Source organism: Stegostoma tigrinum, chromosome 2 (genome assembly GCF_030684315.1).
Source record: "Stegostoma tigrinum isolate sSteTig4 chromosome 2, sSteTig4.hap1, whole genome shotgun sequence".
NCBI lineage: Eukaryota > Metazoa > Chordata > Chondrichthyes > Orectolobiformes > Stegostomatidae > Stegostoma > Stegostoma tigrinum.
The window spans coordinates 79,355,272-79,369,948 of record NC_081355.1 but is presented as its reverse complement, the minus strand read 5'-3'; the positions used below and the strand labels follow the sequence as shown (position 1 = coordinate 79,369,948).

At 40.1% G+C, this 14,677-nt stretch overlaps 1 protein-coding gene across 1 annotated transcript in view; it reads left to right on the top strand.

The window, feature by feature from the left end:
- The window catches only part of phf14 (PHD finger protein 14), a 247,953-nt gene extending 233,810 nt beyond the window's left edge, over positions 1-14,143 (top strand). The window contains exon 18 of the mRNA XM_048552144.2: positions 13,632-14,143. Coding sequence (XP_048408101.1) covers positions 13,632-13,715 — 84 coding nt within the window. The 3' untranslated portion in view covers positions 13,716-14,143. The remainder of the gene's footprint in view (positions 1-13,631) is intronic.
- Positions 14,144-14,677: the final 534 nt, after the last annotated feature.

Sequence of the window (14,677 nt, the reverse complement as noted above, 5' to 3'; positions counted from 1 at the left end):
TTTTGATCCAAATTGCTAAATCACCCTCAATCCCATGACTCTGTATTTTATGCAATAGCCTACTGTGGGGCACCTTATCAAACACTTTACTGAAATCCATATACACCACATCGACCGCTTTACTCTCATCCACTGGTTGGTCACCTTCTCAAAGAACTGAATAAGGTTTGTGAGGCACGACGTACCCTTCATAAAACCATGTTGACTATCCCTAATTAAATTATTCACTTCCAGATGATTATAAATCCTTTCTGTTATAATCCTTTTCAACACTTTACCCACAACCGAAGTAAGGCTCAGTGGTCTATAATTACCAGGATTGTCCCTCCTCCCCTTGTTGAGCAAGGGGACAATATTTGCTATCCTCCAGTCTTCTGGCACTATTCCTGAAGATAATGACAACATAAAGATCAAAGCCAAAGGCTCTGTAATCTCCTCCCTGGATTCTAGAGAATCCTATGATACATCCCATCCGGCCCAGGGGACTTATCTATTTTCACATCTTCCAGAATTGCTAACACCTCCTCCTTTTGAACCTCGATCTTGTCTATTCTAATTGCCTATATCTCAGTATTCTCCTTGATAACATTGTCTTTTTCCCGTGTGAATAATGACAAAAATTATTCATTTAATGCCTCTCCTATCTCTTTGGACTCAACGCACAACTTCCCACTATTGTCCTTTACTGGGCCTAATCTTACTCTAGTTATCCTTTTGTTCTTGACACACCTATAGGAAGCTTTAGGGTTTTCCTTGATCCTACCTGCCAAAGACTTCTCATGTCCCCTCCTGGCTCTTCTTAGCTCTCTCTTTAGGTCTTTCCTGGCTAACTTGTAATTCTCAAACGCCCCAAATGAGCCTTCACACCTCATCTGTACATCAGCATATTAACATATGAAACATAGTAACATATGAAGGCTGAATAAATGTTGGGATTCAGAGGGCTATTGCTATTCTTCTGAATGGATTGCACTGTAAACATAAGGTGACAGTAAGCAATTAGAATGAAGTGACCTCATTGAGACATTTTAAATTATTAGAGGGCTTGACAGGATAAATGCTGAAAGGCTGTTCTTGCTGGATGGCAATCCAAAGCCAACAGAATAAAGATAAACTGGGAAAATACGGTTGTATGGAACCATCCTTGATTTTATTCAATGGCACAGCAAACTCAAAGGGCTATCTGAGTTGTCCCACTCCTTGTTCAAGCGATGCTTATGCTTTTTAGTTATGTACATGTTGTATTGGGCTTTTGTGGACTGATGCCCATGGATCAAGCCCTGACATACTGTTTGGTGCTGAGCAACTTTGAGGCTCCATGGAGCCAGCAGTAAGCTGAAGTTGCTAGGTACCCACTCTGACATCCATGTCAGTAATTCTAGATGTTTGACTTTTCAACACTTGGTAAGATAGGAAGCTGAATATTAATGGCACAGGTTGTGGCATTAATAAGACATTTAACAAGCGACAATCCATGGGTACCTGCATGGGCCCCAGTTATGCCTGTACTTTTGTGGGGTATATGGAACTTCCTTGTTCCAATACCACCTAAGTCCGTCCTCAACATGCTTTCTCTGATACATCGATTACATCATCGGTGCTGCTTCTCTGTGTTGTGTACAATTAGAAAAATGTATCAATTTTTTTCCAGTTTCCACCCTGCACTCACCTTCACCTAATGTATCTCTGACTTCTCCTTTCCCATCCTTGACATTTATGTTTCCATTTCTGGGGATTGGCTGGCCACGAATATCCACTACAAACCCATCAACACCCAGTTACCTGGACTATACATCCTTACACCCGCTTCCTGTAAAGACTCCATTCTGTTCACTCTGTTTCTCTGTTGTATCTGTTCCGGTGATGCCAGCTTCTATAAGTAGGCCTCAGAAATGTCCGTTTTCCTTAACCACGGATATCCCATTACCTCAGTCGACAGGGCCCACATTTGTATTCAAATCATTTCCCACACTTCTCACCTAACCCTTCCTTCCTCTCTCTCAGCAATGATAAGGACCCCTTGAACTCACTTACCATCACAGCCCGTGTATCCAAAAGCCATAAGCCACCATTTCTGCCACCTCCAGCAGGATGCCACCACCAAACACATATTCCACTCCCCTCTCATGTGAGCCTTCTGCAGGGGCTGTTCCTCCCAGGTCCATTCCTCCTTCACTACCACCACCTTCCCACAGGCCCACGACACCTTCCCATTGCAGTTGCCCATTTACCTCCTCCCTCCTCATCACCTAAGGTCCCAGATGCACCTTCCAGGCGAGGCAGCACTTCACTCAATCTACACTTCCGTATTTCCTGCTCACAATGTAGTCCCATTGGGGAGACAAAAAGCAGACTGAGGTGACCGCATAACTAAACACCTGAGCACATTGCTGAAGAAACAGTACTTCATGTTCTACCTAATTCCCTACGTGCTTCGGAATTTCAGAACAATTTTAGAATGCGAACACGCTCCTCTACATTCATCAATCTTTCTCCATACTTGTATGTCCTGTGTTATATGGGTTGCTCCTAGCACAGGCAACCCATTTTCAACTAATTACACTTCTTGTTAATGCACTACATAGCGATTCTCTCTTTTTTGGCTTATCATAAGCATCTCTTTCTTTGCTGATCTCTTTCCGCTACACCTCCCCCAGACGCTTGTTCCATATGCTCTATTCACTCCTCCACACCTCATCATAAATGCTACTCTTGCTGAGCTATTTTCACTTCTGACAAAGGGTCAATGGACTCAAACCGTTCATACTGTTTTTCTCACTACTAGTGTTGCTGGACTTGCTGAGTTTTTCCAACATTTCCGCTTTTTGTTTCAGGCTTCCATCATCCACAGTTCTGTATTTTTTACTCTGATGCCACTTAATTAGCAACTGAGCACTGTCTAATGAGAAACTCGCCTCAACACTGGGTAAAGACATAAATGATAAAGTGAGTTGCTGCCCACAAAATGCATACAACAACTATAAAGAAAGATTTTGTGGATTTGAGTAACTAAAAAAATGTGGAATGTTATAGGAGCCTAAGCGATGCAGGCTATGGTGAGATTTGTGGCAGAGATTTGTGATGCTGCCCACATCAGGATGAGTCTCATTGGACTTTCTAGTCCTATTCTTCCACAAATCTCACCGTAGCCCACATCGCTTAGACTCCTATAATATTCCACATTTTTTTAGTTACTCAAACCCACAAAATCTTTTTTTATAGTTGTTGTATGCATTTTGAGTTTCCTTCCGTCATTCTTCCTGGCAAAATGTGTCACTTTGCAATTCTTTGTTTTAAATTTAATCTGCCAGAAGATTGCCTGCACAATTTTTGTCCTGTTGAAATTTGTTGCTAAACTCATAAAGGTTGGCTGCAATGCAGAGTTTTGTATCATCTGTAAACTTTTAAAGTTTGCCGTATTACCTAATCTACAACAATGCACACCAAAAAGATCAGTAGTCCTAAAACCTTGATTAGCATTACTCTGTTACTTTTCTCCTGTCTGAAGAAAACAGTCTAACAATTGTATGACATGTATCCTTTTGAATATGCAGAACACTAATTGTACTACCTTTAAAAACCCAGTCCACTACTTCATCAAATAGCTTGACCGAGTTAGCAAAGCAAATTTTCCTTTAACAAATCTATGTTAACTTTCATTTATTAGTCCACACTTTTGCAATACTTTGTTAACTTTCTTCCTGTTTAACCCATTTTTAAACAGTGTTTAAGATTGGCAGTTCGGCGGGTCTCTTATACAAGGAGCATTGCTGCTTTTTTCAAATGCTATACTAATTCTGAGCAAAGCTTCAACGTGTCTGGCTTTTGAAGCAGCTATAATGAGGGATGTATTTATTGTCACTTGCATTTTACAGTGAACAGCACAGTAAAATGCAATGAAAAGTTTCAACAGTCACCACAATCCAGCACCATTTTGAATAGTTTAAGGGTAACGAGGATAAAAGATATAACTGAAAGAAAATAGTTTAAGAATAAAAATGATAAAAGATGTAACTGAACGAGAATAGCTTAGAAATAAAAATGGTTAAAAAACATAACTTAAAGAAAGCCCTGAGCTGGCTCACCAATGAGACCTGCGCTGCCACCCCTTCTCCACCATTTGATCACTGCCAGCATCAGACCCACTAACATTGAAGCCACCACTCTTTAGGTGCACTCTCTTTGCCACTGGACCCGACTTGCTAAAGCCAATACTGGGTCAGTCCCATGCTGAATCCACACTTACCCCCCAATCAGGAGTGCCCATCTTCGCTGACACCTTGATGATATCTGGAGCCCCAGCTCCGGGCCTACCATGCTGTCACCTCTGCAGCTGCTGCCTCACCAACACCAGGAGCCATGGTCCTGCTCTAACCAGGATTCCCTGGCTCCGCTGCCAGGCCAGGCCACTGCTGCCATCTCACCAAGAATCTTGCTTTGGCCATCCACCTCTCAAATTTTGGTTTCTACAAGTCACAATTCATCGTTGTCTTGTCAATATCCTGAGATATACACTACAAAATAAAATTGTTTTAATGGTTTAGTTTGAGAAGTGTTACTGCACAATCATACACATTGCTTTTTTTAACAGATAAGCAAATTTCATCTTTCTTCTTCAAAGATTTACTTGATCGTGCATTACATTACAAAATTGAAATAAACTTCCCTGATATTGTAAAATATACTTGACATGTTATAATTTATCAATATAAAATGCATCTTTCAATCATTCTGTAGTTTCACTGCAAAGACATTTGAGGATCACAGAACTAAATTACATCTTTCACATGGGATTGCTGCTGCAAACTAATCAGACAGTGGTTCTAATTACAAGAAAGCAGCCAGCAAATTCAAGATTCAGTTTGAAATCACTTGATATGGAATGATACCGGGAAAAGCAATCTATGGAGTCTTCAACCTACTCGACCCACCCCTCAAGGGATTATTGTTCAAATAAAATAAATCAGCAAGTGCTGGCTACAAGAAACCGACTTGTCATTCAAGGAAATGCAGTGGTCAGGTTTAGAATATTCCCTGTTTTCAATTGAAGGCAGCTGAGCCTCGAGACAAAACATTAAACTACTGTCGATAATTGTCTGCTGTCAGTAACACAAAAACTAGTGTTGTCACATGTAGTATGCCATACAGGGCTCATATGGGGTTTGACCTCAGAAAACAGGTATCTTCAGAATGCAGACTTCATCAGTTCAATTTGTTCTGTCTGAAATGCTACAAATGTTTAAGTAATGAAATCTGAATTCTACGTCTGTTTATTGCTAATGTTGTTGGTAGCAGAAACCATTCATCTTGCAAATCATACAGCATGGGGTGTAATTTCAACCTAACCTGTCTGGGGGACTATTAATATAATTCAGATTGACAGCATATTTTACATGCTGCTTGTAATGATAAGGTAGGAAAGGGAGGCAGGACAGGAAAGCAACAACAAAAGTGTAATAAATTTAAATTTTCAGTAATATTAGCAATTAAGTTATTTCAAAGTCTATCAAATTAAGTTATAAGGAAAGGTGTTTATACAGCATACTTTTCAGAAACGGGTCACAAAACCTTAACATGCATTACATTGCCCACGTTGTACAGACAGTTTTTTAGAAGAGTTAATGTTGAAGTTGCATTATTTTGATCCAATTAGATGAAGACCTGCATCTGATGGAATTCTCCCCTTCCGGGTATGCCATCAGCCACGGTGAGAAGGTTGTGAAAATGCAGAGAATGAAAAAGTCTAAACGCAAGAAAATAATTTGTGATTTTCCCCTTAAGCATTAAATTGTGATTGCAGTAACCAGACATTGAGCAGTGACTACCTATCTGCATGTATTAATACCCCAATCTTCCGATTTTTTTGTCTCCTTCCCCAACAAACTGGATGGGACAAATTTCAGAGCCGAACATGAAAGCCGTGAAAAGAACAGTTGCAGAGCATTCTGTTCTTCTTTCAACAGTTCCATGGGATCATGAAAGTTTTTTGAACTAGAAAGAACCTCAGTGTACTTTCTAACTCAAGGTATAGTAGATCAACAATGGTGTTGAAACATGTTGTGTACGATGACAACAGAATTACTTGTTAAAGTATTGAAAAATATATTTTTGCAAGCCGTGGATTCCAGGCAAAGTTGTTCCTGACAATAGACCATAATTTGGAAATGAATATTTCAACTACTTTGATGAAAAGAGTGAAGTTAAACATGTTACAAATTTTTCAGGATACTCTTAGTTCAATGGTGAAGCTGAATGAGAAGTCAGAATTACCAAGTCACCTTTGATTAAGAATGAGGATTTTCAAGCAGAACTATTGAACTATAGTTCCAGCTCGTACCTCTGAAGTATTGATGGGAAGGAAAGTCAAAATTCAACTCTCTGTTCTACATAGAAATTAGTTCCAAGATTATGACACAAAACATTGCTGAAAAGTTCAAGGCAAAGTGAAGTCATGCTGAAAGGAATAATTTGATTCACTCCACTGGATATTAAGAAATCGTTGGAGACACTTTATACTGCAAAGGCTACGGGCCCTGACAACATTCCAGCAACAGTACTGAAGACTTGTTCTCCAGAACTTGCCGCTCCCCTAGCCAAGCTGTTCCAGTACGGTTACAACAGTGGTATTTACACAACAATGTGGAAAATTGCCCAAGTATGTCCTGTACGCAAAAAGCAGGACAAATCCAACCCGGCCAATTACCACCTCACCAGTCCACTCTCAATCAGCAGTAACATGATGGAAGGTGTCATCCACAGTGCTATCAAGCAGCACCTGCTCAGCAATAACCTGCTCAGTGACACTCAGTTTGGGTTACACCAGGGCCACTCAGCTCCTGACCTCATTACAGCCTTGGTTCAAATATGGACAAAACAGCTGAATTCCAGACGTGAGGTGAGAGTTACAGCCCTTGATATCAAGGCTGCATTTGACCGAGTGTGGCATCAAGGAGCCCGAGCAAAACTGGAATCAATGGGTATCAGGGGCAAACTCTCGGGTGGTTGGAGCCATACCTGAAGAGTCCTATGATAGGAAGATGGTCGTGGTTGTTGGAGGTCACTCATCTCAATTCCAAAACATTGCTGCTGGCGTTCCTCAGGGTAATATCCTTGGCCCAGCCATCTTCAGCTGCTTCATCAATGACCTTCCCTCCACCATAAGGTCAGAAGTGCGGATGTTCCCCGATGATTGCACAATGTTCAGCACCATTTGTGACTCCTCAGATACTGAATCAGTCCATGTTCACATGCAACACGATCTGGACAATATCCAAGATTGGGCTGCCAAATGGCAAGTGACATTCGTGCCACACAAATGCCAGGCTATGACCATCACCAATAAGAGACAATCTAACCATCACCCCTTGACATTCAATGATGTTACCATCACTGAATCCCCCACTATCAACATCCTGGGGGTTACCATTGACCAGAAGCTCAACTGGACTCACCACATAAATACAGCAGCTACAAGAGCAGGCCAGAAGCTGGGAATACTGCAGCGAGTAGCTCGCCTCCTGACACCTCAAAACCTGTCCACCATCTACAAGACACAAATCAGGAGTGTGATGGAAGACTCCTCACTTGCCCCAACAACGCTCAAGAAGCTTGACACCATCCAGGACAAAGCAGCCCACTTGATTGACGCTACATCCACAAGCATCCACTCCGTCCACCACTGACGCTCAGTAGCAGCAGTGTGTACTATCAAGATGCACTGCAGAAATTCACCAAAGATCCTTAGACAGCACCTTCCAAAACCAAAGCCACTTCCATGAAGAAGGACAAGGGCAGCAGATAGATGGGAACATCACCTCCTCCAAGTTCCCCTCCAAGCCACTCACCAGCCTGACTTGGAAATATATCACTGTTTTTTCACTGTCACTGGGTCAAAATTCTGGAAATCCCTTCCTAATAGCATTGTGGGTCAACCTACAGCAGGTGGACTGCAGCAGTTCTAGAAGATAGCTCACTACCACTTCTCAAGGGCAACTAGGGATGGGCAAGAAATGCTGGCCAGACAGTGACGCCCACATCCCACAAACGAATAGTAAAAAAAAGATTATAATAAATGTTACTGCACCACAAATTTACAAAAGTTATGGGAAGGTCAAAAAACATGGAGAAGTGATAAAAACAGAAAAAAATATATGATTATCCAGAGCAGCAAAAATCCAGAAATTTTTCAGCATTTTTATAGCAAAAGATGCAATAAGATGAAATAGAAGGTATCTTCTTCCAATATTGACATCCGTTAGATATTTGGATGAAACAGATGTTGGACATGAAGTTTGAAAGAGATAGGAAATGTCAGAACTTAGAAATGCCATCCAAGTCAAGAACTAAATAGCAGAAGAGACATGATCATTCTTCCAAATAAGAAGAGAAATGGTGCATGGAACGTCACAAAACCTCCAATTGGACTGAATTGAAGAAGTCAGGTGCTGGGGGGAGATGGGGCTGAGTATAAATGTGAACATCAAAAGATGAATGCATGAAATAACAATACAGCTACCTGGGATAAAGCCTTGGCAAATGTCATATGCAAATGTGAAAGATTGTAATTAGCAGCACCCACTGAGCTGATGCCACACGTCAGCATGAGGCATCCAGTGGAGAGAACTGGAAGGCTTCTAATATGAATATCAGCACCAATGGAAGCACCTATAATCTGTATTTAATTTATAGCCAGGCTCATAATCCACTTATTGTTTATGTTACCAAACGCTTGAGATCTCTGATAGACAGAAGTGGATCTCCCCTAACTTCAGCAATCCATAACAACTTGACACTTAGTCAGGGATGTCTGAATATTCCCCAAGACATCATGACATAGGGTGTTATTAAGCCGTAATTGGGATCCACAAAATTAAATCCTTTGATTCATACGTTATGCTGAAGAAATGGGCACAAGGTCCAATCTCCACCATATTTTCCACAACCTTCTAGTCTTTCATTGGTGTCTAAAGATTAAACAAAGTAAGATTGTACTGTTTCTATGCCTGGTTAAAAATAAGGTTTTAAGTTTTTAAAAGGGCCCATGCTTACAATTTCAAAATTATTCTTGTGAAATATTTTCAATTCCAGAATTCTGCTCTCTCATTCAGCTGCAGTGCCAAATCAGAAATAGCATTCTGATTTATTCCTGGTAATTAAAAAGTGGTGAAGAACACAATTTACTTTGAAGCTTTCCTAGCAGAAATAAGTGATGAGTAGCTTCTCTAGTCAGATAGCCCCGGCAGTGCCATATCAAATAATGAGGGAACTGAGTGGGGTGATTTAATACACTTGAAAGACAACGGTGGCACTAAAATTTGGGAACAGAGAGTGTTTAAGTCTGGATTGTGATTTTGTATTCTTCTCAAAATGCCATTACTGTGGATTTGTGTTAAGAAACAAAATAATTCCTTGAATCAAAAATGTTACAAGCAATGGCAGTCATTCTATATAGCAACATCTTTATTATAATAGAAATTAGGGTAGATTCCAGAACCAGTAACTCTGCCCCACACCCCCTCCCCCACCCAGCCACTCCCTGCCATCAACACCCCTTTCCACCTTACTTCCCTGAGGGAGTTTCCAAAAAAAGAAAATTGCCTGGCCATGTCAATAGGAAGCAGGAAGGGTCTAGGCCCAAAACGTCAGCTTTCCTTCTCCTATGACGCTGTTTGGCCTGCTGTGTTCATCCAGCTCTACACCATGTTACCTCAGATTCTCCAGCATCTGCAGTTCCTACTATCTCAGGAAGCCAGGCCTGTTTGTCTATTTTGTGGGCTATTCAAAATTAGCATCATAAATGTAGCTGCACTCAGATGCATCCGAGGATATCCCATAATAACAGGCAACTATGCCAATTTCTAGGCAGCAACCAATTTATCCGTGGGTGGTGATTGACAGGTGAGTGGTTTTGCTGCTAAAGCGAGACGAAGGTTATGTTCAGAGAAGGGGAATTATATCAGCAGCAACTGAGCTTGCTTTTGTGGAGTTGGTGGAATGTTCCTGCTCACATAAGTTTAATTCCCTAATTGTAGTCAGAATCTTACATACATATCTGACACTAACTTTGATTTTAAAGAGAGGGTGTGGTCACCCTGGCTGGCCAGTGTGTGACCCAGCTACAGTACTAGTTCCTTAGCAATGGCTGCAGTATATGGTGCACATCAATCCCCACCATACTTGGGCAGTTACTCCACTATATCAGCCAGATGGGAAATTGAAAGTCAACAATAATACAAAAGCAAAAGATTGTGGATGCTTGATTATGTGGAACAAAAATAATTCAGAAAAAACTACTCAATCCAGCATTATCTGTAGAGAATAAAACAAGGTTAATAGTTCTCAAACTCTGTGTGGGTGGGTGGCATTATGATCCTTTTTTAGACTATTAATGTTTAAAAAGAAATCATAAAATGCTGTAGTTAGCAAATAGAACTATGCCATAGATTCCACGTTTTTAAACATAAAAGCTTCACTGTACTCAAGATTGGAATGAAGCAAGGACTATTAACTCCGTGCTGTAGTTTACAATTACTTATGCTATGAACTCAGTTTATTTTTAGTTCCTGCCAAGAATTCACTTATACATTTCAGAAACCTTGATGATTCATTCACTTCTCTAAAGATCAACCCCCACAGTATGCTAAAACTCTCTGGAATTCATTTTAATTGTCCTCAACATTCTAGCTGTTCTTTGAGGTGGTATGTTATTGAGATCCTTGAGATGCTTTTCTAGCTAAATGACTCTCCAGTTTTTATTGAACACCTAATGACTCTGAATGCCTTAACTCATAGTTCTAGTTGCTGGCAGCTCACCAAATGAGTTCTGATAGGTTCCAAGGTAACTTTGCTGACAGCTTTCTGTCAAATAGCCCAGCAAAGAAGAATAGATTTATCCTCAAAATGATGAATTTTCCTGCTGCTTTTTCATGTGTAATATAAACTAAAATTCAGCTCCACCAACATGCTGTGCAGGGTATAAGACAGTTTTTATTCCCCTCTCTGCTTATAGTGTAAGCCTGAATAAAAATGATCTGCTGTTAGCTCTCTTTATCCAGTGAGATGCTCTCTACTGCACAACAAAAGTGCAACTTCCTGATTTTTGAGCAAACGTCCAAACAACTTAAATAAAATAACTCTTTCTGCCCCATGCCCCATCTCTATGAAGATCTTGCATGTTTTGGGGTGCCCTCAAACAGTAATAAAAACCGATTATTTTAACTTTAACACAGCTCTTTGATTGTATAAACTATTTTTTTTCTATTTTTAATACTGTTTAATGACTGTCTTTTCACAGAATTACAAGCTTTTAGCTTCTTCCATGGGTGTAACAACAGACCCCATGGTTCTAACATGAAATAGACCATCCATTGTTCAAGTCATCTCCCTTCTCTAGGTGGCCTCATTAAACAAACATTTTGGAGCTGAATTATCACCTGTCTGTTTGAATAGCATCTACTTCAGGGATGATTATCATTTTTTTTTCAATCAGATCCATCCATTTGGTTACACTCAAACAATTGACCCCAAAGTGTTATTCCAAAGCATATGAATTCTGAATTAGCTACTCAGCTTCCATAGGCTGACGTCCCATTTTAAGGTATGCCTGGCACTGCTCCTGGCATGCTCTCCTGCATTATCTATTGAAGCAGGGTTAATCCCCTGGCTTGATGATAATTGTTGAGCAAGGGATATGACAGGCCATGAGGTTACAGATTGTGTTGAAATACAGTTCTCTGCTTTTGGTGACCCACAGCGTTTCATTGTTGCCCAGACCTGAACTGCGAGATGTGCTCAAAATCTGTCCCATCTAGCTTGGTAATAGTGCCACACCACACAATGGAGGATATTTTAAGTGTCATGTTGTCTGCTTTGAGGTGTGGACAATTTGATTAAAAAATCAAGTCCAATTAGGAAACTGATGCTATGTCTGAGGTTGGAAAATGAACAATGTCTCTTCAGTACTACTATTCCACTGCACACAAAATATAATGTTTAACCAAGTCACTGAAATAGCCAATTATATACTTTATCTATACTCAGTTCAGAATAAAAGAAAAACAACCAGATTTCTTTAATACATAGTAACAGTATTGATTTAATATAAAACAATGCTTATTTGATTAGGATGCAAAACTGATTAGCAGGCATTATGAAGTATGGAATTCTAAATATTTATCCCTTTACAAAATCCAACATACACATGTACATCCACCAGTTAAATGAACAATAACAAAGTGCTTTTATTCTGCAGAGATTAACTTGTTTAAAAAACAGGCTTTGTTCAAATAATTGTTAGTTCTTCAAGGAGAAAGGATAAGATATGAAATGATTAGATAGTCTGGCATCCTGGCACATGTAAAGGGGTGTCTCCAGACAGACAACTGTCACTGGACCCATAGTTTTTTTTTATTCATTTACAGAATGAGAACTTTGCTGGCTAGGCAGCATTTATTGTCCCAAACCTCACGGCCCAGAGGATGGCTTAAGAGTCAACCATATTACTGTGGGTCTTGGGTCACAAGCAGGCCAAGCGAGCTAAGGATGGCAGATTCTTTCCCTAGAGGAGATTAGTGAATCAGATGAGTCTTTCTGATAATCTAACATGGGTTCAAGGTTATTGTTGAGCTCTTAATTTCAGATTTTTTTATTGAATTCAAATTCCATCATCTTCCACGGAAGGATTTAAACCTGGGTTCCCATAACATTATCTGAGTCTCTGCATTAATAGCCTAGCGATAATACCAGTCGGCCAACACCTCCTCAACAAATGCCCTGGCAATTGATGCAGTTGGTTAAAAGCCGTCAGGAGGAAGTTTTCAAGAAGCTTTTCAGGAGAAGAAGTGTCCCAACCTTTACACTGGGCTCCCAAAAAGATTTTCTCCAAAGAGATGAAAAATAACTGTTTAGTCAATTGCTTCCAAAGAATTTTAAACATCCATGACTACGAACAGCTATAAACCCAGATATCTGACTTCCAGTGACAAATCTAAGCAGTTAGCTTAAGTCAGGAGACGTGCAGAAAGTGCTGCTGAAAAATGTTTCTGAGTATCTACGTATCTGCCCAGTACTTCAGATATATCAATTTTCACACTCTTTTGACATGAGTCCTCAATAATTATTATCTTCTTTACAAAAAAAGATAGAAAGTTCTTTTCTGACCATTCCTGTTAGTCAAAACTAGCGCAAGAAACTCCAGTAACAAGACTTTGTTATTATTTGGTATGATTCAATCACTGACCTAGTCAGAAAGTAACTCAGAAGAGGTTCTATTAATTGAGGAGTTTTGATCAAGAAAAACTCTAAACACATACAAAGAATTTTAAAAAGAGATACTTACAATTTTGAGCAAAAACCCAAATAAACTAAATAAAAGAAACTCCTGCTGCAGAGACCATTTCACTATCAATGTGACATGCTTTGAGACGTTCTCAAATGGAAATGCAAATCAATTATTTTGTCTTCAACAGAACTCTTTAAGGATTGGATCAGGTGAAGAGGATTTGGTAGGATTTTCCCAATAAGGTGATGGTGGAGTAGGGTTTCTGAGTTCAGAGTTCGTTATTCTGACTGATTTTCTTTTCTTTTTATTTTTTTTTTCTCTTCTATCTTATTTTGCTTACCTCTTGGTGAAGAGCTCAGTTGCAGCAATAGCATCAGCGGCAGCGAGTGGGCCTGGCTGTGCGGACTCAAGTAGGCCCAGCAGCATGGATTCGTGATGGTGGTGTCAGCGGTGAGTTTGGGTTCCCAGCAGTGTCTAAAGTGGACTCATGACAATGGAGGAGTTGGGTTTGGGCCCGTTCGGTTCCCATTGATGTCTGCATTGACAAGGCCTGCGAGGACTCATAATGTTGAGGACGTTTGTGGAGGCAAGCTGGCACCAAAGAGTGGTCATTTTCATTCCAGCTGTGGCACGGTGTGGCAAAGGGGTCTTGTGCCTGACCACCAGGCCAATGACTCTTAACAGAAAGGACTATAAAGTTGGACACTTTATTTCTCAATTTTTCTGCTTTTATTTCTACATTTTGCTTGACTTGTCTCTGTTTTAAGATGGCGCCAGAGAATTGTGATGCTATACAAACACTTTTTCACTGCAATTTGTGATAAGATTCTTGGAACAAAATGGAATAAATAATGGGTAAATAGGTTCACACGTTCACCAGCGAAAGCACAAACAGTGAAGTGATAAAATTGATTTTTAGGCCATTGGGGGTAGCTTTTGGTTTCAACCCTTTTTAAGCTCAGACTCAGTTCTACACAACTCATACACCTTAACCAAGAAAAGTAAGCAGCAAGGAACGTAGCCTAGCGTATCACTTGAGAATGCCTTACCTGAAAGAATGCTGGAATGACACAAAAAGATAGGGGAAATGACAACTAAAGTTTGTCAGCATTTCAGAAAACTGGAATGGTATGTTGTGCTGAATGACCTTCTTCTGTACAGATCCTGCATCCCATTGAAACAAACAAAACAAAAGAAATGGTTACTGAGCAGACCATGTATCTCTGCTACACAATATTAATTCAACATTCTTACATCAACTCATGTCTTCCTGGTGGATTGCCTTGCATTTTTGTAATTATAAAGTGAAAAAGAAAGGTTTTTATTTAACAAGACGCTCTGTTTTGTTGTAGTAGCTTGAGGTGAATCTTTGATGGCCTGGTGGTATTGATACTCGCC